Source organism: Nilaparvata lugens, chromosome 4 (genome assembly GCF_014356525.2).
Source record: "Nilaparvata lugens isolate BPH chromosome 4, ASM1435652v1, whole genome shotgun sequence".
In the NCBI taxonomy this organism is placed as follows: domain Eukaryota; kingdom Metazoa; phylum Arthropoda; class Insecta; order Hemiptera; family Delphacidae; genus Nilaparvata; species Nilaparvata lugens.
The window spans coordinates 10,226,408-10,251,991 of record NC_052507.1 but is presented as its reverse complement, the minus strand read 5'-3'; the positions used below and the strand labels follow the sequence as shown (position 1 = coordinate 10,251,991).

Sequence of the window (25,584 nt, the reverse complement as noted above, 5' to 3'; positions counted from 1 at the left end):
AATATTTCAATATTGTAGTATAATTGAATTGTAACCTTGTTATTATATAAAGATAAGGAAGCTTATTCTAAATATAGTACAATAGTTTAGAGGTTTCGCTGAAATTCAAATTGTTATTAGTTTTTAAGGCCGGCTGATGTTATTCTCGAGAGTTGTGTGTATATATTTAAAAATTATGTTTCCCAAACAGGTTTTTACCTTTGGGCTTTATTGTTTTGAAGGATATTTATATATTTTTGTTTTGTAAAATTTTATTGACAATAAAGAAGTTTCAAATCAATCAGTATGGAAACTTGGATAGTACCCTGGCGCAAAAATCCGCCATCTTGTTAGGAAGTTCCGCATTGTAATAGTATTCATGGGAGGTTCGGATCACTTTAATGATCCGGATCAATTTATCTTGTTCACTGCCGCGAGCCAATCAGAAGACCAGGATTGGAACTTCCCAAGGTGTCTAGTATTTGTGCCATGTAAAAAGCATTGGTTAAATAGGCGTTTGATTGAAAGTTTCCATTCTGTATCTATGCTGTGTCTACATCTTCTAAAGACGTATTTCAGCGTGAAAAGACCTTGAGGCTGGCCACTAACGTAACGTTTCACATGGACGATGCACAGTTCCTTTATGGTCAGACAGTCCAACACCTGACTGACAAAGACCCTCGTAAGTGAAATCACCTTCATATTAGAACGCCAAAAAAGTGCGTGATATTTCAAATTCACTGTGAACTATAAGGCTAGGCGCACACTATTTAGTCAAGGCAAGACACGTTTAGTCACAATCCTTCACATAGTTGCTTATGACGCAACTCACACTGATTAGTTATCGCAATTAGACATGTCTTCATAAGCAACTATGTGAAGTATTGTGACTAAACGTGACTAGTCTTGTCTTGACTAACCGGTGTACGCCCAGCCTAAGGGTGCGTACAGACATAGAGAAACAATAGTGTAAGTAGATATCCCATGGTATAGGGAATTTATGTCGCAACTTTTACTGTTATCTCAAGCCGATTACTGTCGATTATTGTACATTTTCACTTTCTTGCTGGGGTGATAGTGTATGAACGGCACAATTTGAGAGACTAACAGCATAACACAGCTGCATAGGAAAGAACTACGTGAACTATCTGCTTGGGATAACAGTAAAAAGTTGCGACATAAACGCCCTATATCATGGGATATCTACTTATGCTATCGTTCCTCTATGGTACAGACTTATCATCAACTGATGCTATTCTTATTACATCTGTATTTGTACAGAAACATTCAGATACAATAAGCATATCGTCAGCTGATGACAAGTGAAATGTGCGTGTTCGTGGCGCATAAGTCACAGAGAGAAATCTTCGTTCTGCGATCCTATAGGTTTCTACACCTGTATCTGAGATATGAAAATGAAAAATCGAAAATAACTTTATTCTGCCTTTGAGTAACACAACAGTTAAATACAATAATCGTTTCAGAATACTATCTAGATATACTATCTAGATGTTCATTATTTATTCATTAACACATAATCAAGTCAATGGTTGGTGAAGAATCATCAGAACATGATATCCACTCGATATGTAATCTAGATATCCATTTATTCATCTACAAAAACTCATTAATCGAGTCAACGATTGTTAGAGAATCAACAGAATCTGTTGATATGCGATCTACAGTAGATATGGATATAGAAACCCATGGGATCCCAGATTGCTCCGTGTGTGACAGGGCCCTTCATTTTTTTTTAAATCTGCATTTGTAATAATAATTGAGAAACTTGCCATATTCATAATAAAAAAACTTTTATTGTTTATTAATTGACTCATAACTGAAATATCTATTTCGAATGACATTTCAATTCTAAATATCGGGGCACTGAGCTTCGCTCGTTATTTATTTATAAACTATTGATAAACATAACACAATTCTTTAGAATGATTGGGGAAGGACTAACAGGCACAGCCCAAAACTGTTTCTTCCCCGAATTTAGATTTATACACTATAAATAGTCCAGAAAGTAGGTTATGTTGCATACACTTGAATTCAGGTTCAATTTTCAGTCCAAACATTTAAAAACAAGAAGGTTCTAATTTAGATTATTTACAAACCAAATTGAATAACAAAATAACACTCACTAATCATTTAAAATTGTCAAAAAATGATGATTAACTTTGAAAATTATTATATACTCTAGTTCAGAATGATTATCATGTCATGTCAACCAATCTGATTATTTTGATCAAGTCGATTAAAAGTTCTAGATAATATTTCTCGCTGATTGATTACACAACTGGAAATAAATCTGTTTCTCTCCCACACACGCATCTTCTGTTTCGACAGACGACGAAATAATCATCTGTTTTTCCAAGTATGAATAATTGTTATCCTTTTCATGTCCTTCAGCAAGTTTTCCCAGGGATGAGACCTAGTACAATCGATTTTTTATATCATAAACCTACTATGTTCCAAATTTCGTGAGAATCGTTAGAGCCGTTTTCGAGATCCGTTGGACATAAATAACCAGATATAAATAAATAATATCGGGGGACCGAGCTTTGCTCTAGAGTGTAAAAACATAAAAAATGTGTTACGAAAGATTGAATTTATAGTTTATATTTATTTAGTTATTTTCTCAGTCGTACAATTATTTGTTAACATACTATGTACAGTTCTACACTAACAGCATCTAGTTACTATTTTGGACTTTCCGAAGTAAACATGTTTTCTAAAAAAAAGAGAAATAAACGAAAATAAGTTTTTCTTGCTGAATTTTTCTTCTGGTGAGATCAGCTGAATGATCCCACACATGCACTCGTTCACTCACTTCCATTACGGTATCGACAGACGACAAAATTCCCAGCTGCTTTCCAAGGACGTATTTATCCTTTTAATTTCCTTCAGTAAGTTATCCCAGGCTTGAGACCTAGTACAATCGAATTTTCATATCATATACCTACTTTGTTCCAAATTTCGTGAGAATCGTTAGAGCCGTTTTCGAGATCCGGTCACATACAGATATATATATATAGAAACATATAAACAGAAATTGTTCGTTTAATAGTGGAGGATAATTAACCAAATATAAAAATACAAAATATAAATAGATATACAGAAATTGCTCGCTTAATATAATAGGATTTGACATTTTACAAAGTTTTGTACATTTTTATTCCACCTTGGACTTTATAATAGGAGAATTACAATAATTTATTAACCACTACTATACTCATGTATCTACATTTATCTCATGTATTATAGCTGCATTGCATTTTTCCACTACTTGATATTTGTATTTTTTGGGGAAATAAACTGTATTTTTTTGGTGACAGGCAGGTACAACGTCCACATCAGGACCCTCAGCGGCGCTAAGCAGCGATCGGTCGCTGGGCGACTTCAGCTTGAGCCGTGATGAGGAGGATGGCCCCGTGAGGAGTATGATCTCCACTGAGGAGGAGACCGAGATCGGCCGACACGGCGCCTCCTCTCCTCCTCAGGCGAAGCGCGGCGCAATGAAGAAGCGCATGTCACTGGATAGCCGCATCGCTGGAGGACAGGCTCCAGCCAACTTCTCCAGAACTTCACGGGCCATGTCTGTGTCAGCGGTCAGGGAAGATGCCAACAATGACGAGGTAACTTTTATTGGTTCACAATTAAAATCACAAATACAATTACATCATACTCAAAATTGGACAAAATTCATAAAGTGTAAAGATAACCTATTTTCAAACAATTTCTATCTAAATTTGGGGAATGATCAGTTTTGGGTTTTAAGCCTGTTGTTACTTTACCAATCATTCATAATTGAGAATGAGAGTGTATGAATCAATGTATAAATAAATAAATAACATAGCTTCGTACATAAATTACAAATCATAAAGCTGAATTGAATAATTTCCTTTATTAAGGGCGGAGCTAGGACTCTAGGTTCTCTCTACCATACAACTCTGAAAAGCTGCGTACAGAGTTAGGTGCCGCGCAACAAACGCGCGTTTCTCAAACAGGGATTCGCCAAATACGGTGACCGAGATCATAGAGTGAGCTTGCCACGAGCTCCATATTGTTGTCGGCGGGAGCTTGGCCAGTTCGTTGCACGCGAACTGAATTCGCGCGACCTGCGATCATCGTGCGTACTGCTCGCGTTTAGTGTGTGTGTTACGCAGCTCGTAAGTCTGTAGAACTGGACGAGAGCAACAGGCCTACAGTTGAAGTTATAAAATTAAAAGATATGATAGGACAGCAGAGTTGTCAATTTACATAATTTTCCCTCCGCCTTTCACAGTGGAAGGTGAGGTAATGAGAAAAGCTGGACTCATAGCTAATAAGCTTAAATTCATTAATTCAATCAATATAACTTTAGTTTTCATTCTTATTTTTTATAAGCAGATGCATGTTAAGCGGGTTGCCTATCCTGTTCCGAGTATAGTACTAAACACAGTACATGATTAGGATTATACAGATTGAGTTCTTTGGCCAACAAAATTGACTCACTCTTTCGTCATTTTTGAGGATACAACAGGATAAAATTGAAAAAATACAAGATACATTTGAGTAATCAATCATGAAAAATCACAAATGAACTTTCAGAAAATAGAACAGTTGAATTTTGAGCGAGTTCTATAGACCGCTGGGCTCAGTAGGATATATGACTGTGTAATGGGGCCCTTACAACAACATTTGTTGATAAGCATAGATTTTCGTGTTTCTGTTAGTGCTAATCCGGATTTTATATTGTAAAACTTTGTTTTCTCTATTTTTTCTGGTTTTATTACTTATGCTTACTTTAAAGAACTTTTTCTGTTCAATGATGCTCCTGTAATGCGGACGTGACCTTGTTATCAAGGTCATTTGCATACAGTGTTCTATTTCGTTCAATGTATTTTTCATTTCTATAACTATGTATGTATATTTCAAGTATTATTGTTTCATTAAAAGTAAAGAACCAGATGTAGTGCTTCCTATTTCTTAGTCTCACGTTTCCTAGGTCTTATTTCTATCTTAAATTTCCAGTTTCAATATTTTCTTACGTTGCTTCTACACAAATATTTAATTATTGTAATGGAATTTAGTTCGCTGGAGTACACCGATATTCACTTCATGTATGGAGCAGCTCTTGGCAATGCGACCGAAGCAAGAAGAATGTATGCAGCTGCATTTCCAAACCGCCGTCTCCCTTCCGACAAGGTGTTCACAAGAACTCACAATCGGCTGAGAGAAGTTGGTTCATTTGAATGGAACAGGGTAATTGCTGGTAGGCCTCGAGCAGTTCGAAATGTTGCTTTTGAAGAGGAAGTATTGCAGAAATTCGATTTCAATCCTAGAACGAGTACGAGAGCAGTTGCAAAGCAAATCAATTCAAGTGCTTCTTCTGTGTGGCGTGTACTAAACAAGGAAAGACTTCACCCCTTCCGCTTTCAAAAAGTTCACTCATTGGTTGAACGCGACTATGAGCCAAGAGTAAACTGTGCCCGTTGGTTTCTTCAGCAAGACATTATCCAACCAAATTTTCTAGAAAATATGTTATTTACCGATGAGTCCAGCTTTACAAGAGAAGGAATCTTCAACTCTCGCAACAGTCATGTCTGGGCCTTAGACAATCCTCATGAGGTCAAAGTGCGTGGTTATCAGCATAGATTTTAGCTGAATGTTTGGGCTGGTATCTTAGGTAATCGCGTGATTGGACCATACATTCTTCCTAATCGTCTGAATTCTCCCACGTACATTACTTTTTTAAGAGACATACTACCAGAACTTTTGGAAGATGTGCCTCTTGCAAACAGATATAATATTTGGTTTCAACATGATGGTGCTCCTGCTCATTTCGGAAATGTTGTTAAGGACTTTCTGAACATGACCTATCGTCAGCGGTGGATTGGGCGGGGTGGACCAGTACCGTGGCCCGCACGTTCACCTGACCTCAACCCTTTAGATTTTTTTTCTGGGGCCATATGAAAGACCTTGTTTACAGCACGCCAGTAGAAAACGAAGAAGACCTTGTGGCAAGAGTGGTTGCTGCAGCAGGTGCCATTCAAGATGATGAAAATGCTTTTATAGCAGTTCGACGGTCCATGATTGAAAGGTGCAGACTGTGTAATCAAGTTGAAGGACGGCATTTTGAGCAATTGCTGCATTAGTATCAGTGAACCGATTTGAGTGAAATTAATATTTTTCAATGTAAAATAAAATTTGGAGGAAAGTTATTCTTGTATATTTCTGTAATAAGAACGGTTTTCATGAAATTATAAAAAAAATTAATATTGATCTTTAAATGGTGAAAAGTGGTCATGCATGCAGTACGAAAAAAATTAATTTCTCTGTTATTCTTTGACCAATCTTAATAAATTAGGTATCATTGGAATTGTGAAAACATTTGCTAACTTTTTTGTCTCTTGTAAATTTTCTGTAAAATGCACGGTTTTCGAGATATTCGCCATCAAAAATTTAAAATGGCCGCCATTTTGAAAAATTTCAACGAAAAATTTTTTTTTATTTTTTATAGTTGAGTCTTTATAGCATAAATATTCATGCCAAATTTCAGATCAATACAACATTTCGTTCTTGAGATAAAAATTTTTAAGTGAAAAAAACAAAATGGCAGCTATAAGGATAACCGCTGAGTTTTGGACACTTCAAATATGACATTTGTAGTCTCCTAGCATCCAGGTACAATACCCTAAAATTCTCGACACTACTTCTGAAACACCCTGTATATGACTGTGTAATGGGGCCCTTACAACAACATTTGTTGATAAGCATAGATTTTCGTGTTTCTGTTAGTGCTAATCCGGATTTTATATTGTAAAACTTTGTTTTCTCTATTTTTTCTGGTTTTATTACTTATGCTTACTTTAAAGAACTTTTTCTGTTCAATGATACTCCTGTAATGCGGATGTGACCTTGTTATCAAGGTCATTTGCATACAGTGTTCTATTTCGTACAATGTATTTTTCATTTCTATAACTATGTATGTATATTTCAAGTATTATTGTATTCATTATTGGAAATATTTTTTAGTGATTTTGTATTTTGGCGAAATAAACTTTCTTTCTTCCTTTCTTTCTTCCTTTCTATCTTCCTTTCTTTCTTCCTTTCTTTCTTCCTTTCTTAAGCAACTATATACTAGAATCTTTTTGCTAAGTTTGAAGTATCGATTCAGAAATGAAAACTATTTTTGAATGAGAAGGATCATAGAGAAGAGAATCTATTAAGAGATAGCATAAGAAGATATTCCTTCCATACTGCAGGGCGTCTTGGTTCCAAATATCACCATTTGTTCAAGCTAGCTATTTGTTCAATAGATAATTTTCTATTGCTGTCTATCATTACTGTTTTGGCCGGGTGAGAGTGTATGAACGGCATAGTATGAGAGAATACCAGCATCATATAGCTTCATGATAAAGAACAACGTGGACTATCGTCTTGAACAAACAGTGACATTTAGAGGATAAGTGCCCTATACCATGGTATATCTTTTTATGATATCTCCTCCTCATACACTACAGTACATATTTCATTATAGACTAATTTTCAATAATTGTGACTCGGTTTGTCGTTGACAGGTCTGGCAGATACTGCAGACAGAGCTGTCGTCGGCTGCCACCTTGATACAGTCCAACTTCAGAGGCTACCAGGCGCGCAAACAGCTGCGAAGAGGTGACGCCGTTCAGATGCCCACTACCAGCTGCAGCAGTACACCTGGTAGCAACAGTCAGGACTCCAGTCGCATAGGAGGTCTCATCACTGAGCGGTCATCTGGAGAGTACCACGATATGATCGCGCTCACACCGCCTAACATTCCTAATATCGGTGAGTTAAGGGTCTAGAGTCACTGGTTGCTGTAATTATAAAATGACTGAGGGTATTTCAATAATCTATATACTACAATAAAGGAAAGAACTGGCCAATACATGTACGGGATAGAAAAATTATGTTTGACGCATCATCACGTCTAAACTACTGGACTGATTACTATTAGTCCAGTCAAGGAAAGATTATGGAGGGAAAAGTTGGGAAGACAATTTTTGACCCCGCAGCTCTGTTAAGGGTAGTAAGGAGGTAAACATATCAAAAGTCCTCACCTCTACCCAATGTGCTAAACATAATTGAACATAAAAGGTTTGTAGAGCATTGAATTCTCTTTGGAATGGTGTAATTATTTCACTATTCCAAGTTTTCCTTTCATTTTCATAGCAGCTACAATGTAGGGGGTGAATTTTCCATTGCTGCAACAAGTGTCAACTCAGCAGGTCCACACCTTCAACAGAGGGGATGAAGGTGCGCACTTTGTCTATGTTCACCTATTAACTGGTCCAAATCAAGCTGCAAAGTGAAAAACTGTATCATAGACATCCCCTTCAAATGTCATTGTCAAACGATCAATTGTTTCAGCAATGAAAAATTCACCCCCTATATATATTGTAGCTGCTATAACAATGAAAGGAAAACTTGGAATAGTGGAGTAATTGCACCAATTCAAAGAAAATTCAATGCTCTACAAACCTATGATGAGCATCAGTTTTTATTATGCATTGTTGGAGAGTTATAAGCCCTGAAAGAGCAAAACATTGGATAAAAACCTGTTATTTTAACAATTACACACTTTCAAGAGAGAATATCTCGTGAACTGTTGTGAATATCACAAAATTCTACTGAACAAAAAGTGTAGAGAATTTATCAAGCTTCATTTTTGAATAGTTAGTTATGTCGGTTGAACGCGTTGTTTCAAAGATATAAAGATATGAGCGAGGAAGCAAAACGCTGAAAAATGAAACCACCCTCATCTCCTTAGCACATGCGTTAGGAATGGGGACTATTGATATGCTCTCCTCCCAACTAGTCTCAACAAAGCTGCAAAGTCAAAAGTTATGTTTAAAACATTCCCTCAAAATTCCTTTGTCAATTGGTCTATTGTTGCGAAAATGGTCTATTGTTTCACACTCAACACTAAAGCTGTTGCAAAAGGTGTAGGGAAATTTGTAAAAGTGTGAAATCATACATTAAACTAAAGAGAATTTAATGCTCTATAAGCTCATAATCAACATGAAATCCTATCATCGATTTTTAAAAAGTTATAAGAGCAAAAATAGAAAAAAATTAGTGGCGAACGTGTTTTTTTCAAAAATGTCACACCTTCAAGAGTGGATATCTCGAAAGCTAGAGGAGATATAAAAAAAGTTGTGAGATGAATATTTTAGGAAATTATGTAAGCTTCAATTTGTTATATGACAATCAAGTCCTTAGGATACATAGTTTTTCAGTTTTATGCGAGAAACCAAAACATTGTACCTTTGAACCACCCTCACAACCTTATCACAGGGGGTAGGGGTAGGGACTTTTGATATGTTTACCTCCTCTCTACCCTTAATAGAACTGCGGGGTCAAAAATTGTCTTCCAAACTTTTCCCTCTATACCCTTTTTTGAGCATTCATTGCCTGGACTATATGACAAATCTGACTACTTCCCTCCTACACACAGACCTGTAGTCTTGTAGGGAGTTCCCTTTATATCTTCTTGTATTGGAACTCTCATTTTTGTATGTAACATCCTGGGAAATAAATTCATTTGATTTGATTAACTTGAAATTTTGCATATAGATTCTTAATTAACCGAGGATGGTTATAGGCCTATTTTCAATTCTTCAAGATTTCATTACGTCAAGTTTTCAAAAAGACCTTTGCGGAGGACGGGTTTCCTGCTAATAAATGTTTTGAAGGGACGGATTCAAAGGTTCAAAGAATCTCACACGTCAACCGAAGCTTATTGTGTGTCCTAAGTAGGTATGTTAGTTAGGCAAACTGCCAACTCCTATCCTACCTGTGTCCTGTGCTCTGTTCTTTGAACCTTTGAAAATTTATTGGAGTTCAAATGTTTAATAATTTATTCAAGAAATTTAGACTTTAATGTATTGTCTTTATCATGACGAAGCCTATTGCATGTTTGTATAATGTTTAATTACTAATAAAAATTCTTGAATCCGTAACTTCAAAAACACATGAATATCTCAAGCAAAGCCAGTCGTGTATCCACACATTGTCACATTGCTGTGCACCCAGAGTGGCTAAACTTACCAGCTTGGCCAGGTACTTGGCGATAGTGTGGATGCTGCATTATAATTTGTCTAGAAAATACATTGTAAAATATAAATAATTAATGTGAATAACATTAATGTCATCAAACTGTTTGCTGAGTTTCAAGCTGTATTTACCTTATCGATGAAAATTGGATGATCAGGTTTTCAATCTGTATTACCAATAATTGATCAATTCAATTCAATCAAATAAAATTACCCATTGATATTCAACTATACAACAAAGTCATACACATTTGTAAAAATCTATCAATTTTTCTCTAAAATAAGCAGAGAAAAATAAGATTAGAAACTGGATATATTTATGATCTCCAATAGTAGTTTGAATTGTATGTTCTATAATAAGACAGTAGTGTGTGTGTTATTAAACGTATAAGTGTGTGTTATTACCTAGTAAGCGATTCCACCATTATAAATTGTTATCTCAATGAATTAGGTAAGGGGTTACATTAATATTACATACACATACCCATTACATACATATTCTTCAACAATACTTTGCATAAGATAACCCCAAATAGCCTATACTATTAACCACATTCCTATTGCTATTTACAAGGCTATTTATTTAAAAATGAATGTGTGTAGGCTAATTAAAAAATAAAGCTTGATTTCCACATATATAATTATCAGTAAACTTGTCTGTTACAGTGAGAATATTATTCCTTTGAGTTTTAATTGGACTATTCAGCTAAGCGAGTATTAACTCAACTGAGTGTGAAGACTTCCATCAGAACACATGGGACTAATATTCTCACCGTACCATACACGTCTCTGATAGAACATTAGCTTATTGATATCGAGCTTCACTCATAACAATATGGCAGGTGTTGCCATGAAACCTGGCTCTGTGATTTAAATTGATTTTGAACAAAAATATAGTGGTATTGACAACTTCAACGTCTTATTCTTTCAATTTAACTACTATTGTTGCAAGTGTGATACATTACATATGCAAGAATAAATGGATATAGTATTTAAGAATACTCTATTCTTCAATGTTGTTTTCCATCACGAACTGCTCATTATTAAATAATTTTCTGCTATTAGAAAAAACGATTAGCAGTCAGATATTTTACAATAAATGAATTAATCACTCACTGTGACAATGAGATTTTTTGGCAGGTTCGCCATCTTCTTGTCATAATACTCTATTATTGAGCAACTGAGCAACTGAGCGATGAAAATTTTTCCATGAGAACAAGCTGGGAGGAAGAGTGGATGGGAAAAACCCCCCTCAGCATCTGCTTTAGGTACTCATTTGGTGTAAATGTAGCTGGATTTGAACTGCCAAGACGGACGTGGGCGGCCCTCAACAGGGTTAGGACTAGCCACGGGAGATGCGGGGCCTCTCTTAATGACTGGGGCAGTTTACCTTCCCCTGCTTGTGATTGTGGAGAGGATAGACAGACGCTGAAGCACATCATCGGAAATTGTAATATAAGTGCCTACCAAGGCGATTTAAATGATTTTATTTCGGCTTCTCCACAATCACTACACTACCTTGACAACCTGGACATCAAAATTTAATATATTTACAATATCTTATTAACCTGACAACGGTCTCATGACCAGATTTTTTCTTTGACTTCCTACCTATATGTTTGTGTGTGTCTATATATATGTGCCATACGCTAATAATAATAATAAATTGAGAGAATGTTATGAAGCAGATCCTTGTTGCGAAAAAATGTAAGTTTTCTAGAAAGTTATAATATATTGTATTATGATAACTGGAAACGCAGTCCATTTCAATTAAATCCTACATGAGTATTTTAATATTACCGTAACCTGTACCAAGAAAATTCAATTTACATACTTGTATTAATATCATCTTTTCTCGTTAGGGCTACTATTGAATAGAAAAAAAACAATTGATAATGGCATCATGGCCGAAACAAGTCGTAAATAAACAATTTCAAAAAAAGGGTACTTGGATTTTTATTTGTATTAAGATTATATTGTTCTGACACTCTAGTAGTGCTTTTCTATTAGGTTCCCTAATTTTTGTGATAAGGTTGACTTTCTTTCACGTTTATCATAAAATATCTAATATCCACAGTATTATTGTGAAGTATCACAAGTGACTTATAGGATAGTAGTAATATTATTATGTGGAAATTTAAATGAGATTAGTGTACATCATATTATGAGAGTTTGTCACAATTCTATTAGGTGATTTGATAAGTTTCCAATTTTTAGTGAAAAACTAGAGACGATTAATTATTTTCAAGAAACTGGCACGGCTCTACTCTAGTACTAATCAGCAATTACTTGCTAACTTCAACTACAAAATTGAAACGATTAGCATAATGTAAATTTGATAGAATTTATTGCAATTCACAATGGCAATTTTCTAGAGCAGGGTATGTAATTTGGAAGTGCCTAGCGCGCTAGAAAAGTAGTACTTGTTCTTGTTAGTTGGGAAATTAAATATTCAATTTATTTAAACAGGAAATATTCTAGCCTACTTGACTCAACCTAAACACATTATTAGAAATATTCCAATAACATACATGGGACTACAAAATTGAAATATTTGTTTGCAATTTTTTCCTTGACTAAGAATTGGATCTAGGATCGGTTGAGCAGATACTTTTACTAATTTATAAACGTTATTTTATCATTTGTATATAGTGTAACAATTTCAAAAGAACAGACATTTTGTGTTATTAATTATTAATTTTTTGAGTTTAATTTGATGAGATGTTACTTATTACTTGATTATTCTCCGTTATAAAAAATACTTATTTTATTATATGATAATTCTCATCTTTAAAGTACCATTGGCTCTTATAGGAGTATTCACACATTGACAGACTACACATGTGTGAATACTTCCATAAAAACCAATGAATCGATTAATGAAATAATCGAATCTACTTCATTTAACCAATTCAATCAACATACAATATAACCTGTAATAATTTCAATAGAACCAGGCAATTATACTCTGTTATTTTGTCGACTAACATGGTTATTATTTTCAAGTCTTAAGGGAAGACTCATCATTTCCAAGAAGATAAAATTTATCTAACACAATATCAACTCAAACATATTCGAACACAATTTCACCATCAATAAAATTTACAATGTGAATGCAAGATAGAAAAATAAATCTCTTAGATCCAACAATAGATAATATGAATAATTTTCATGACTTCAGTACCTTTATATAGGAAACCAACAGAAAATGTATCAAATTGTGCCTTTTTAAGATGAGTTGGCCATAATAATATAATGGTAATAATATGAATAATATTTATTTATTCAACACAATTAAATTTAATATCGTCAAATAATACAAGAATACAAAATTTACACATGGGAGGACATATTTAAAAATGAATTAACACTACAAAAACTATTTTCAATTAGATACTTCAATAAATCCTTTTTGAATGAAGTACTTCTAATATCTCAGTAATTTGGTAACTTTATTATAAATTTTTCCCCTTTATAACTGGTCTTCTTTCAAATAATGCAAGTCTGTGAGGCTGAATAGTAAAATCATTACTATTTCTAGTATTGTATATGCGGTGTAATAACTGAGATTTGACTTGCATATAAATATATTGTCTTCTCTATTACTATAATTCAATTATGGGACTTTATACCCATCCAGAAGACATTCAATCAATTTTTTCACTTAAAATCTACAAATTAATATTATCTTGAACTGTATGAATTCAGAGCTACTTATTATCACAAATTATCTATATATATATATATATATATATATTATCACATATACTTATTATCTATAAAATAGAACTATAGTAGTCTACTCTTTTTTGAAATTAATAAAATAATAGAATATTCATGATAGTCTAATATTTGTTTGTTCAATCTATTATTTTATTAATTTCAAAAAAGGTTATATAATTCTATTTTATAAATGAATATTATTATTTCAACTATGAGGAATCTATACCCATTCAGAAGAAATTTAATAAATTTGTTCATTTCATCAGTGTGTTAATTATATAAATTCAGGGCTACTTTCTTGTATATATTGAATAGAATTAAAGTACTCTTGAAAATTGATAAAATATTAAAAAACAAGAATACAAATTGTAACGTAACAATTAAATTAAGTTATTGTTACGTTACAATTTGTATTCTTGTTTTTTAATATTTTATTAATTTTAAAGGGTGGGAACCATAATTCTATTTAATAATTATATGAGGATTCCATAATATTTCCATTATTGGTTACAAGATTTTTCGAAAATAGAATTTGTATTATCTGTTTATTTGAGATGAGTGATGACGGTGATCTAAAACCGAGAGTTGAAAACTGAAAAGTGATTTTAACAGGTAATGAGACGGTTGAGAGACATCGGAAGGCACACACTGCTTTGAGCTGAGAGTGAGTATATTTTTGGCGCAATTTGAATGGATTTATTAATAGAAATACAAATCTTAGTACCCTTTTTTACTTCCTTGCCCTACTACCATAGGTAAGGAAGTATTGCTTTCCAAAAAAATTAAGGTACCCCAATTCAAGTTTTCTATACGTTTCAAGGTCCCCTGAGTCCAAAAACATGATTTTGGGTATTGGTCTGTGTGTGTGTATGTGTGTGTGTGTATGTGTGTGTGTATGTGTGTGTGTGTGTGTGTGTGTGTGTGTGTGTGTGTGTGTGTGTGTGTGTGTGTGTGTGTGTGTGGTGTGTGTGTGTGTGGTGTGTGTGTGTGGTGTGTGTGTGTGTGTGTATGTCTGTGAACACGATAACTCCATTCCTAATTAACCGATTGACTTGAAATTTTAAACTTAAGGTCCTTATACCATGAGGACCCGACAATAAGAAATTCAATAAAATTCAATTCAAGATGGCGGAAAAAATGGCGGATAATTACTAAAAAACCATGTTTTTCTCGAAAATGGCTCTAACGATTTTCTTCAAATTTATACCATGGATAGCTATTTATAAGCCCTATCAACTGGCATAAGTCTCATTCCAGGGAAAATTTCAGGAGCTCCGTAATATTCTTGAGAAAAATGGCGGATAATGACTAAAAAAACCATGTTTTTCACGGTTTTCTCGAAAACGGCTTCAACGATTTCCTTCAAATTTATACCATGGATAGCTATTCATGAGCCCTATCAACTGGCATGAGTCTCATTTATGGGAAAATTCCAGGAGCTCCGTAATATTCTTGAGAAAAATGGCGGATAATGACTAAAAAGCCATGTTTTTCACGGTTTTCTCGAAAACGGCTCTAACGATTCTCTTCAAATTTATACCATGGATAGCTATTTATAAGCCCTATCAACTGACATGAGTCTCATTTCTGAGAGAATTGCAGGAGCTCCGTAATATTCTTGAGAAAAATGACAGTTACCAAAAACCATGTTTTTCACGATTTTCTCAAAAACGGCTCTAACGATTTTTTTCAAATCCATACCCTGTATAGTTATTTATTAGCTCTATCAACTGACATGAGTCTTTTTCCTGGGGTACTAATGGGAGGTCCACCCAATCTTTGAGAATGGACTTTGTAACCTCGTGCATGAGATAGGTAGGTACACGGTTTTTACTTTTTCTTCTTCCATATACCGTGGGTACGGTAGGTAGAGCAGTTTATAAAAAAAACACAGTCATAGTCAAGATATTTCATCTGTAAACAGCTGTTTCGACGAATTTCAAAAAAATCATCGAATTTCACAATTTACATAAAGGAAAAAGTACTCTGAAAACAATTGTATCAACATACAATATAACCTGTAATAATTTCAATAGAACCAGGCAATTATACTCTGTTATTTTGTCGACTAACATGGTTATTATTTTCAAGTCTTAAGGGAAGACTCATCATTTCCAAGAAGATAAAATTTATCTAACACAATATCAACTCAAACATATTCGAACACAATTTCACCATCAATAAAATTTACAATGTGAATGCAAGATAGAAAAATAAATCTCTTAGATCCAACAATAGATAATATGAATAATTTTCATGACTTCAGTACCTTTATATAGGAAACCAACAGAAAATGTATCAAATTGTGCCTTTTAAGATGAGTTGGCCATAATAATATAATGGTAATAATATGAATAATATTTATTTATTCAACACAATTAAATTTAATATCGTCAAATAATACAAGAATACAAAATTTACACATGGGAGGACATATTTAAAAATGAATTAACACTACAAAAACTATTTTCAATTAGATACTTCAATAAATCCTTTTTGAATGAAGTACTTCTAATATCCCAGTAATTTGGTAACTTTATTATAAATTTTTCCCCTTTATAACTGGTCTTCTTTTCAAATAATGCAAGTCTGTGAGGCTGAATAGTAAAATCATTACTATTTCTAGTATTGTATGGTGTAATAACTGAGATTTGACTTGAATATATTGTCTTCTCTATTACTGTACTTCAATTATGGGACTTTATACCCATCCAGAAGACATTCAATCAATTGTTTCACTTCAAATCTACAAATTAATATTATCTTGAACTGTATGAATTCAGAGCTACTTATTATCACACATTATCTATATATATATATATATTATCACATATACTTATTATCTATAAAATAGAACTATAGTAGTCTACTCTTTTTTGAAATTAATAAAATAATAGAATATTCATGATAGTCTAATATTTGTTTGTTCAATCTATTATTTTATTAATTTCAAAAAAGGTTATATAATTCTATTTTATAAATGAATATTATTATTTCAACTATGAGGAATCTATACCCATTCAGAAGAAATTTAATAAATTTGTTCATTTCATCAGTGTGTTAATTATATAATTCAGGGCTACTTTCTTGTATATATTGAATAGAATTAAAGTACTCTTGAAAATTGATAAAATATTAAAAAACAAGAATACAAATTGTAACGTAACAATTAAATTAAGTTATTGTTACGTTACAATTTGTATTCTTGTTTTTTAATATTTTATTAATTTTAAAGGGTGGGAACCATAATTCTATTTAATAATTATATGAGGATTCCATAATATTTCCATTATTGGTTACAAGATTTTTCGAAAATAGAATTTGTATTATCTGTTTATTTGAGATGAGTGATGACGGTGATCTAAAACCGAGAGTTGAAAACTGAAAAGTGATTTTAACAGGTAATGAGACGGTTGAGAGACATCGGAAGGCACACACTGCTTTGAGCTGAGAGTGAGTATATTTTTGGCGCAATTTGAATGGATTTATTTTTACTATTTTCTCAACACATTTTGGTGTGCTTCCAAAACAGGGGAGGAGGAGGAGGAGGAAGAAGAGGAGGAGGGAAAGAAGACGGCCAGCACAACGGAGAAATCTCGAAGCAGCGTCAGTCGAGATGAGGACAGAATGGTGAAAAGGAGACAGGACGAAGGAGCACAAAAGGAAGAAGCTACCGAAGAGGAGGAAGCAGCAGCTAAGATACAGGCCGGTTTCCGAGGATACAAAGTGCGACGCAACATGAACGCGCAGGATGTGGCTGCAACAAGTGCCTCGCCCAAAAGCTGTGCAACAAGTAATAGTGATGCAGCCAGCAACAACAATCATAGCAGTGCTGAAATTGAAGCCGCCACCAAGATTCAGGCCGGATTTCGTGGTTTCAAAACTCGCCAAGAACTCAAGTCGTCGACAAAAACAGCCACTGCAACAGACAGCAAGTAAGTCGAACTCAGACTGAATAAAATCAACGTACTACTTGACATAACTCTTCTATATTACACACAAAAGTATTATCAGTTCTATTACCGAACTTCTGAAATTCACCATGATTTTATTAGAATCATCATACTTTCACCAACGTTCCACGTTCATAGTCAGTGATCTGATTATTAAAATTCAAACAAAGCACTTTACGTTGTTAAGTCTCAAATTCACCTTGAATAAATGACAATAAATTATCAAATATTCATTCACTTGTCAACAAGTGATAAATAGGCATGAATTTATTGGAATTAGGTACCATACTTTCATCAACATGGAACCATAGTCGGTGATCTTATTATCAAAATTTAAACAAAACACTTCACGTTTTCAAGTCTTAAATTCACCCTGAATTAATCAGAATTATTAAATCTTCATTCACTTTTTCACCTACAATAACCGGCATGAATTTATTGGAATTATCATACTCTCTTCAACATGAAATCATAGTCGGTAATCTGATTTTCAAAACTTAAAGGAAAAACCTTTATGTTTTCAAGTCTCAAATTCACCTTGAATAGATGACAATAGATGATCAAATCTTCATTCACTTGTCAACAAGTGATAATAGGCATGAATTTATTGAAATTATCATATTTTCATCAACGTGGAACCATTGTGATCTGATTATCAAAATTTAAACAAAACACTTTAAGTTTTCAAGTCTTAAATCTTGAATTGATTAGAACTATGAAATCTTCATTCACTTGTAAACCCATAATAATTGCGTTGATTAAATTGACAATATTGTTATAGAAAGAAATGTAATATATCAAGGTGTTAACGTCTGAAACTCACTGTTCAATCATATTACTCTTGAATTTGAAATAGAAATAAATGTAATCAAGGTTTTAACGTCTGAAACTCACTGTTCAATCATATAACTCTTGAATTTGAATCGGTGATCTGTTCTCCAAAATACTTTTTGACACTCTACATACATCAGAAAAATATTTCTGGCAATAGTCAAGGAAATTACCCTCTGAATTTGAAATTTAAACCCCCACATTTGATCACCTACAAGTTTATTGATGATATTAGGTAATCTTTAAGAACTTTACAAATAAATTTGAGACCCAAATTCAAAAGTGCTGTTCTGATTTTCAAAACACTTTCTCTGAACTCGAAGTACGTCAGAGAGGTAATGCTGGCAAAAGTTGAAAAAATAGCTCGATTACCTGATTTCTAAAATTATCTTTTTGAATTTGTCTTGCTGTGATCAAGCAGATTGCAAATCGGATTTAGTGTTTTGCGTTTCAACCTCATATCATATTAAATCAAAACATGAGATCTGATAAGCATGTCTAAAACTTAAGAACAAACCTTGAAGAAATAAACGTTCAAACTTTTCATAACTTTGAACCTCATCATATTAAATCAAAACATGAGATCAGATAAACATGTCTTAAACTTGAGAACAAACCTTGATGAAATAAACGTTCAAACTTGTCACATTAATTTTAGATTTAAAACCGGTGCTCTGCTTCTAGAAACTGCTCTTTGTATATATTTTGAATCAAAATATGATTCTTTGACTTTGCAATAATTAAGTTACTCAATTTTAGTTGTAGGTATTTTCTTCATAAATGTGTAGTAGCGGAGGTGATATTGTAGTGGATAAGACTTGAATGCTTTTACAACGAAAAGTTCATCACAGAAAGATTAATAAATACATAAATGAATTAATTAAATTTGATTGTTTTCATTCTCATAGTAGGGAAGACGTGAACAGAATATGAAACAAATGTTTCTGTACCGGTACAGAAGATTCATTGATAAATTCATTCATATTTATTGTTTTAGTGAAAGACAAGATGGAAATACTAGTTTTGATTGTTGAGCCTGCTACTGTACGCCATCATATGCAAAATATGAAAAATGAACTATTTTTTCGAAATAGAGCATTCAAGTCTTCTTCTTCATTAGTTTTAATAAAATAGAGATGTTAAATGTATGGAATGAATGTGTGTAGAACTGTATAAAATCTAGTCATTATATTGGTATGTTGTGGATATCATATTCAACTGTTTAAAACATAATTATTTCAACCACCTTGTTGATAATAAACTAGTGAATGATTAACCAATATCTTCAGGTAATTGAAATACAGTTACTATATAGATACTTTGATATAGTGTAACTGTAACTTGGAGGTATAGACATCAAAGATAGTTAGATATTAAAAAACCCCTCTGATGCAAACTTGTTGAAACCTCCAATATGAGAATAGTTTCTCAGTAATGTAGGTTAGTTAATCATTTTACTGTAAATTATCAATGTTAAAAAATTGTGTTATTCAACAAACCTTGTCAATGGTTGAGTTCTTCTACTACTAGTGAAGACTTTATTGTAAAAAATTATGATAAATATTATAAATTTTGTGCTACTCAGTAAACCTGGTCAATGATCAAATTTTCTTAAACAACTTGTGAAGAGATTATTGTGAAAAAGTTATGATGTCAATATGGAAGTGTAGATAGATATTTTGTAACAATGCATGGATGAATTGAATAATATATACTCTTGAACAAATTGTGTATAGTAGGTACCGTACCTCAAAAGTATAACAGGGACCTAATATTGTTGTGAATTGTTGAAGAATATTGTAGATAGTTGGATGGTGTTAGATGGAAACATTTTTCTAGATACATTTTTATGTTGACATGAATCTATTCCTGATAAAGCTTGTAACATGAATACTAATCGAAAAATAGATTGAGAAATGTTTCCATAAACGTGGAAGCTGAAACTTTTTTCAGTCAGGCCTATATACACGATATAACTTATACATTGTGTGTTATAAGTTTAGCAATATTTTATATGGTTCTATAAAGCATTACAATATTTAGTGTTGAATAAAAATAAATTAATCATCAGCTGCTGGTTTTGGATTCAAAACTCCATTGTCTCACCCCTTTGTTTCAAACTCCTCAATTTTCGATTTCTATAAATTTTTATTACTTGTTTAGAGTTCAAAATAAAATGAAAGTTTCTACAAATTAAAATTACATAACACGTATATAATGGAATAATTTTTGATGAATTGATTATTTTTTCGAGTGACTCATAATGAGTATTGGATAACATTGGTGAATATATGGAAAAGCTTTCAGAATCATTCTTTTCTACTCCAGTCATTAATGATATTTCTAATACAAGAGATGCTCTCAAACTTCAAACATCAAATTCTATTGAATCAGGATTTATTTATTTCATTCTACAAGCACAGTATCAAATTAATAATTGGGAGAGAATCAACAGGATAAACCCAAAACTGATACTCTCCCTAATTTTAATTTAATTGTAATTTAAGATTGAATAGCGAAGGTAGACTTGATAAACTCTGTCTAGCCCAGTAAAACTTAAAAAGATGTGGGCCTACTTTATTAGTTTGTTCTTATAAAATTTCTATAATACAATATGATATACGGTACTATGATTTGCCAAATACGTTTACACGGCTTGCCTATATTATCAGCTCTCTTTATACAATCCAGAACCAAAATAACCCAAATTGAATAAATTATTAAAAACTGCAAGCTTTATGAACCACTCATTACTTATTGCTGATTGGACAAAAATAAAGGATGGAAAATTTATTACAAATAAAATGACAATGACCTTAGCGCAGCTTGCTGTTTCAGTTTTTTGTTTGTGTCATTTGGCATTTGGCCAAACGTTCCAATTAAAAAATCTTCCAAACCGATTAAATTTCTCTGGCATTCTGACAGTCTAGTAGTCGACAATTACACACACAGAATCAACTTTAACCATCCTTTGAATGAGCTACCAGGTTTTCTTTTGTTTTTGTCAATAAAAAGTCCTTTGTTGACAGTTCCAAGTCTTTACAACAAAGAGATACAATCCCGTTGAGTATAAACATGGTTCAAGAAACACAACTTTTATCTTGATTTGAAATATTCTTTTCATTCAAAGTAACATTTTTCTTTTCATTTCATTTCAATTTCTTTTCAGGTAACACAACTTGTATCTTGATTTGAAATATTCTCTCCACTTCATTGTATATTTACTAACAATGAATATTATTCAGGTTTGAATTAACAGTAAACTGTAGAATATTTTTTTAAGAATGGATGTGTTGCTCTGAATCTCATTCTACTGTTATTTAGACTCAGAGTAAGTAGTTTTAGAAGAAGTCAAGTTTTTTCTTGGAAATTATAAAACTAAAAACAGTTGATAATTATTATTAAACGAAAATCCCAATCAAATGCTGTAAATCACCCCGAAAACTTCTGCTAATGCAAATAATGACAACAAGTTATACATCTAGCTGTTTACCTAGTTGTCAATATTTTGCAGTAGGAGAAGTCTTCGTGGTGACTACAGCATTCAGTTTGAATTTTCTTTTAATAATAATTATTTATTAATTAGCATTTAATCAAATACAACTTCCAATCTATTTCCATCTAAAAACAATTAAATTTCTGGTTTGAACATTTCATTGAACCAATACTTCATTTCCTTCTGGAGAAAACTACCAGATTGAAGAAGTCTTATTGAAAATTTAATATTTCTAACTATCATAAATATCTTAATGATTCATGTTATAAATAATTTGTTGTATTAATACTAAGCCCTACAAAGTGTATTTTCTTCCAATGAATGAGTAGGCTATAAGCTTATATTTTTGAGAAAGTATTGTATTTTTTTTCTTTTATGAATGTTGTATTTGTTCGCTTTACTCAAAAAAATGGATAAATGAATGAATAAAAATGTTGGTGTATTTCGTTCATAACATGATGTAGGCCTATGGACCAATTACTGATGGTATTCATGGTTTATTTAATGAAAAATTTATGTTTGTTGGAAAACAAAGTATGAACACAGAATAATCTACTTTTTTATTGTGACAAAAATAACTTCTTGCTACAAATCCACAGTGATTGAAAATTACAGATTTTTTTGTTGAGAATAGAACAAAAAATTTTCAAATTTAGAAAGTTTAATATTTCACAAATTTACTGAAATCTCTTGATCTCTTAGCATTTAGCCTCCTCTAGAATCCCTGATACTTGATTGAGAACAAATCCTTGTAATATAAATAGAATTAAGTGGAAAATATGGTAATAAATCTGTTTAATGATACACAAAACTGCCTAAATCTTGATGTCATAATATCTGTTGGATGTAAGTTACTAGTAATATTGTAACTTGAGCACTAGTACCAGAAATTGAAATTATTACTTATATAGAGCCTGTTTAATGGTTGATATATATACTGATACCGACAAGAGTTGTGTGAATATTCTGAATGTTATTTAGAGGTTAAGCTCCCTTGTAGAATATTAATCCATTTGAAAGTATAGACTCAACTTACCATTGTGTACATGTATATTACCCCAAGACCATCGTAGCCTAACTATTATTTAGTGTGTACTCCTACTCTCTGAAAAATGTGAAAGCCTTAATAACTTGTAGTGGTTAGTATACTTGAAAACTATAGATAAACGAATATCACTAATATTAAAAAGTTAATTATCATCAAACAAAACTATTGACCATTTCGAAAAAATGTATGAAGCCTTTCAAACTAATCTATTGAAGTAATAACAAACTTATTATAAATATTATATTTTTGACGAACCTACCTTCTATGTTAAATTGATGTACCTAGATGAAAGATGAAATGAAAACATATTTTCTAAGAATTTCCAGTGTAAAATAGATGAATTGGAAGACTCTAGTGAATTAACGGACGTGTTGAAAATTTATATGTTATTAATAGATGTTGAATATATTATATTATTGTATTGATTAGATGAGATCCTGTAAATTGTTTTTACTTTGTATATTGGATGAATAATATACTGTTTGAAATGAATAAACATTTTTATGTGATCGAACGACTTGTCAACTTTAATTATTGTGGTAGCTTTTCTTGATTATTCCCATTGATTGAGAACATTGGATTTATAAAACCATCACTTTAATAATAAGTATGACTTTTCTAAATACTCTAAGAAGTGGATTTAACTATATAATCACATTTCTCAATCATGGAAAGGTTCCACAACCACAACATCAATGTATCATGTATTCTACAAAATGTCCATTCAATTTTCAAAATTTTCATCCAGATTATAAGAAAGTATTCAAATATGGAATCATTGCATTCCTTTGGAAATGGAGACACCTATATTTTTTGAAGCGCTTCAAAAGTTAATAATATCTGAAAAGGTATGTCTTCCACTCAACGAAACACTTTGGGTAAATCAACTCTATAGATTTTCCTTATTTTTAAAACTCTTGAAAAATTATAAGTTTTTATTTTTGTGACCACCAAAAATTAAAAATAAAACAAAAACGTATTGTAGTTCTGGCTATAGTTACATCACCGCGATGTGATTTCTTCTTACCTTTTTGAAATGTGAAAAAATAAAAAGCTTGAGCTTCATAGTCATAATAAATATATGCCGTAGTTAAAGTAGAATATTAAATTTAAATCGTACCGTTATTATCAATTATTATTTTAAGCAACATTGCTTGAGGTATGTAGATGCTTGGGTAACAGTTATTATTTTCAAACTAAAAAAGTTTGTAATTTATTGGTGAATCAAAAGCAATAAGTGCTGTATTTATAAACTATTTTCAAAACGTCTTCGCACCAGCATAATGCGGTTAACCGTTTGAATGCTATGAACCGATATATTATCTAGAGTTTTTGCTGGAAAAAGCTAAGGCACATATCGTCGTTTACTAATTTTTATCTATTCTGATCAGTAAGGTAATTTTTATCACGGTATTTGCTAATCAATTTTAGAGTTGAGTGCTTGGTTAGAAATATCAATACTATACTACCTCCCTGAATTTTTGAGTTGTGGAAAATCCTAGTGAAACTTTCTCTATCCACTTACATTGTCACTGCATGAAAGTAAGCGAGAAGTAACAGTAATGTGTACAGTATAGTGTACAGTATTGTTACAGCTTGTTACGATTAAGTTGTGACATAGAGTGCTGTGACAAAACGTTGTGACTTGTGACAAAACGCAACGCTCTGCGTCACAACGCTAAAGCAGCTATATCTAGAACATCAAATGTTCAAATCTCCAGAAATATGAAGCAGTAGCCGACAAACGCTTCAAGAAGGAATAAAATTATGACCAAAAGCTGAGTGCAGCTGGCTTTAATGATTTACTGTCGCACTTCAACCTGTTCCTATTTATAGGAATGCAGAGCGAGCTTGAAATGAATTTATTGCGGATATGTGGAACTGGAGCATCTTAGATTAGTTACAAATATTTGCTAGCTCAGTCTACCTAGTCTTGGAAACCAGTGCAGTGCCAAGCAGAAAAATATCTTGAGAGATGATAGTAAATTATATTATTATAGAAATTATAAGTACAGTACTATTTTTTTACTTTTTTAAATAAATACGGTACCACTATAGTGAGGATATTTACTATCCCATTTCTTGTACAACTTGTGGTCTAATATTCAATGTTGGATTCGACGTCAGACCGTGAATGGGGTAGTTGATGGAGGGTAGAATATTGCCGGATGAGTTGGACAAGTCGGGTAAACAGTTCACCCGACTTATCCAACCTCGCAAGGTCAGCCGCCTATAGTGAGGTCCACGTTATAATGGCAGTGGAGAAAGATAGGAGAACAATGTTGCCGATCCTCACTGTCTTGTCAATGTCTTCTTGACCACGGTAGTTGATAAAGGCTTATAAATGTAACATTAATTGTTCATTCTCGTTTAAAATAATCAATTATATTATTTTTATTAAGCAAGAAATTATATTTTTCAATAATTTCTTAATGATTTTTCATAATTAAGATTTAATATTTTGTGAATTAATTC

General features: G+C 32.5%; 1 protein-coding gene across 3 annotated transcripts in view; it reads left to right on the top strand.

The window, feature by feature from the left end:
• LOC111049457 (A-kinase anchor protein 12) overlaps window positions 1-23,623 on the top strand; it is a 109,776-nt gene extending 86,153 nt beyond the window's left edge. For all 3 annotated transcript variants that reach the window (XM_039426614.1, XM_039426613.1, XM_039426612.1), the window contains exons 6-8: window positions 3,318-3,617; window positions 7,545-7,791; window positions 17,314-23,623. In XM_039426614.1, the coding sequence (XP_039282548.1) occupies window positions 3,318-3,617; window positions 7,545-7,791; window positions 17,314-17,720 (954 nt within the window). In that variant the 3' untranslated portion in view covers window positions 17,721-23,623. The remainder of the gene's footprint in view (window positions 1-3,317; window positions 3,618-7,544; window positions 7,792-17,313) is intronic.
• The last annotated feature ends 1,961 nt before the right edge of the window (window positions 23,624-25,584 follow it).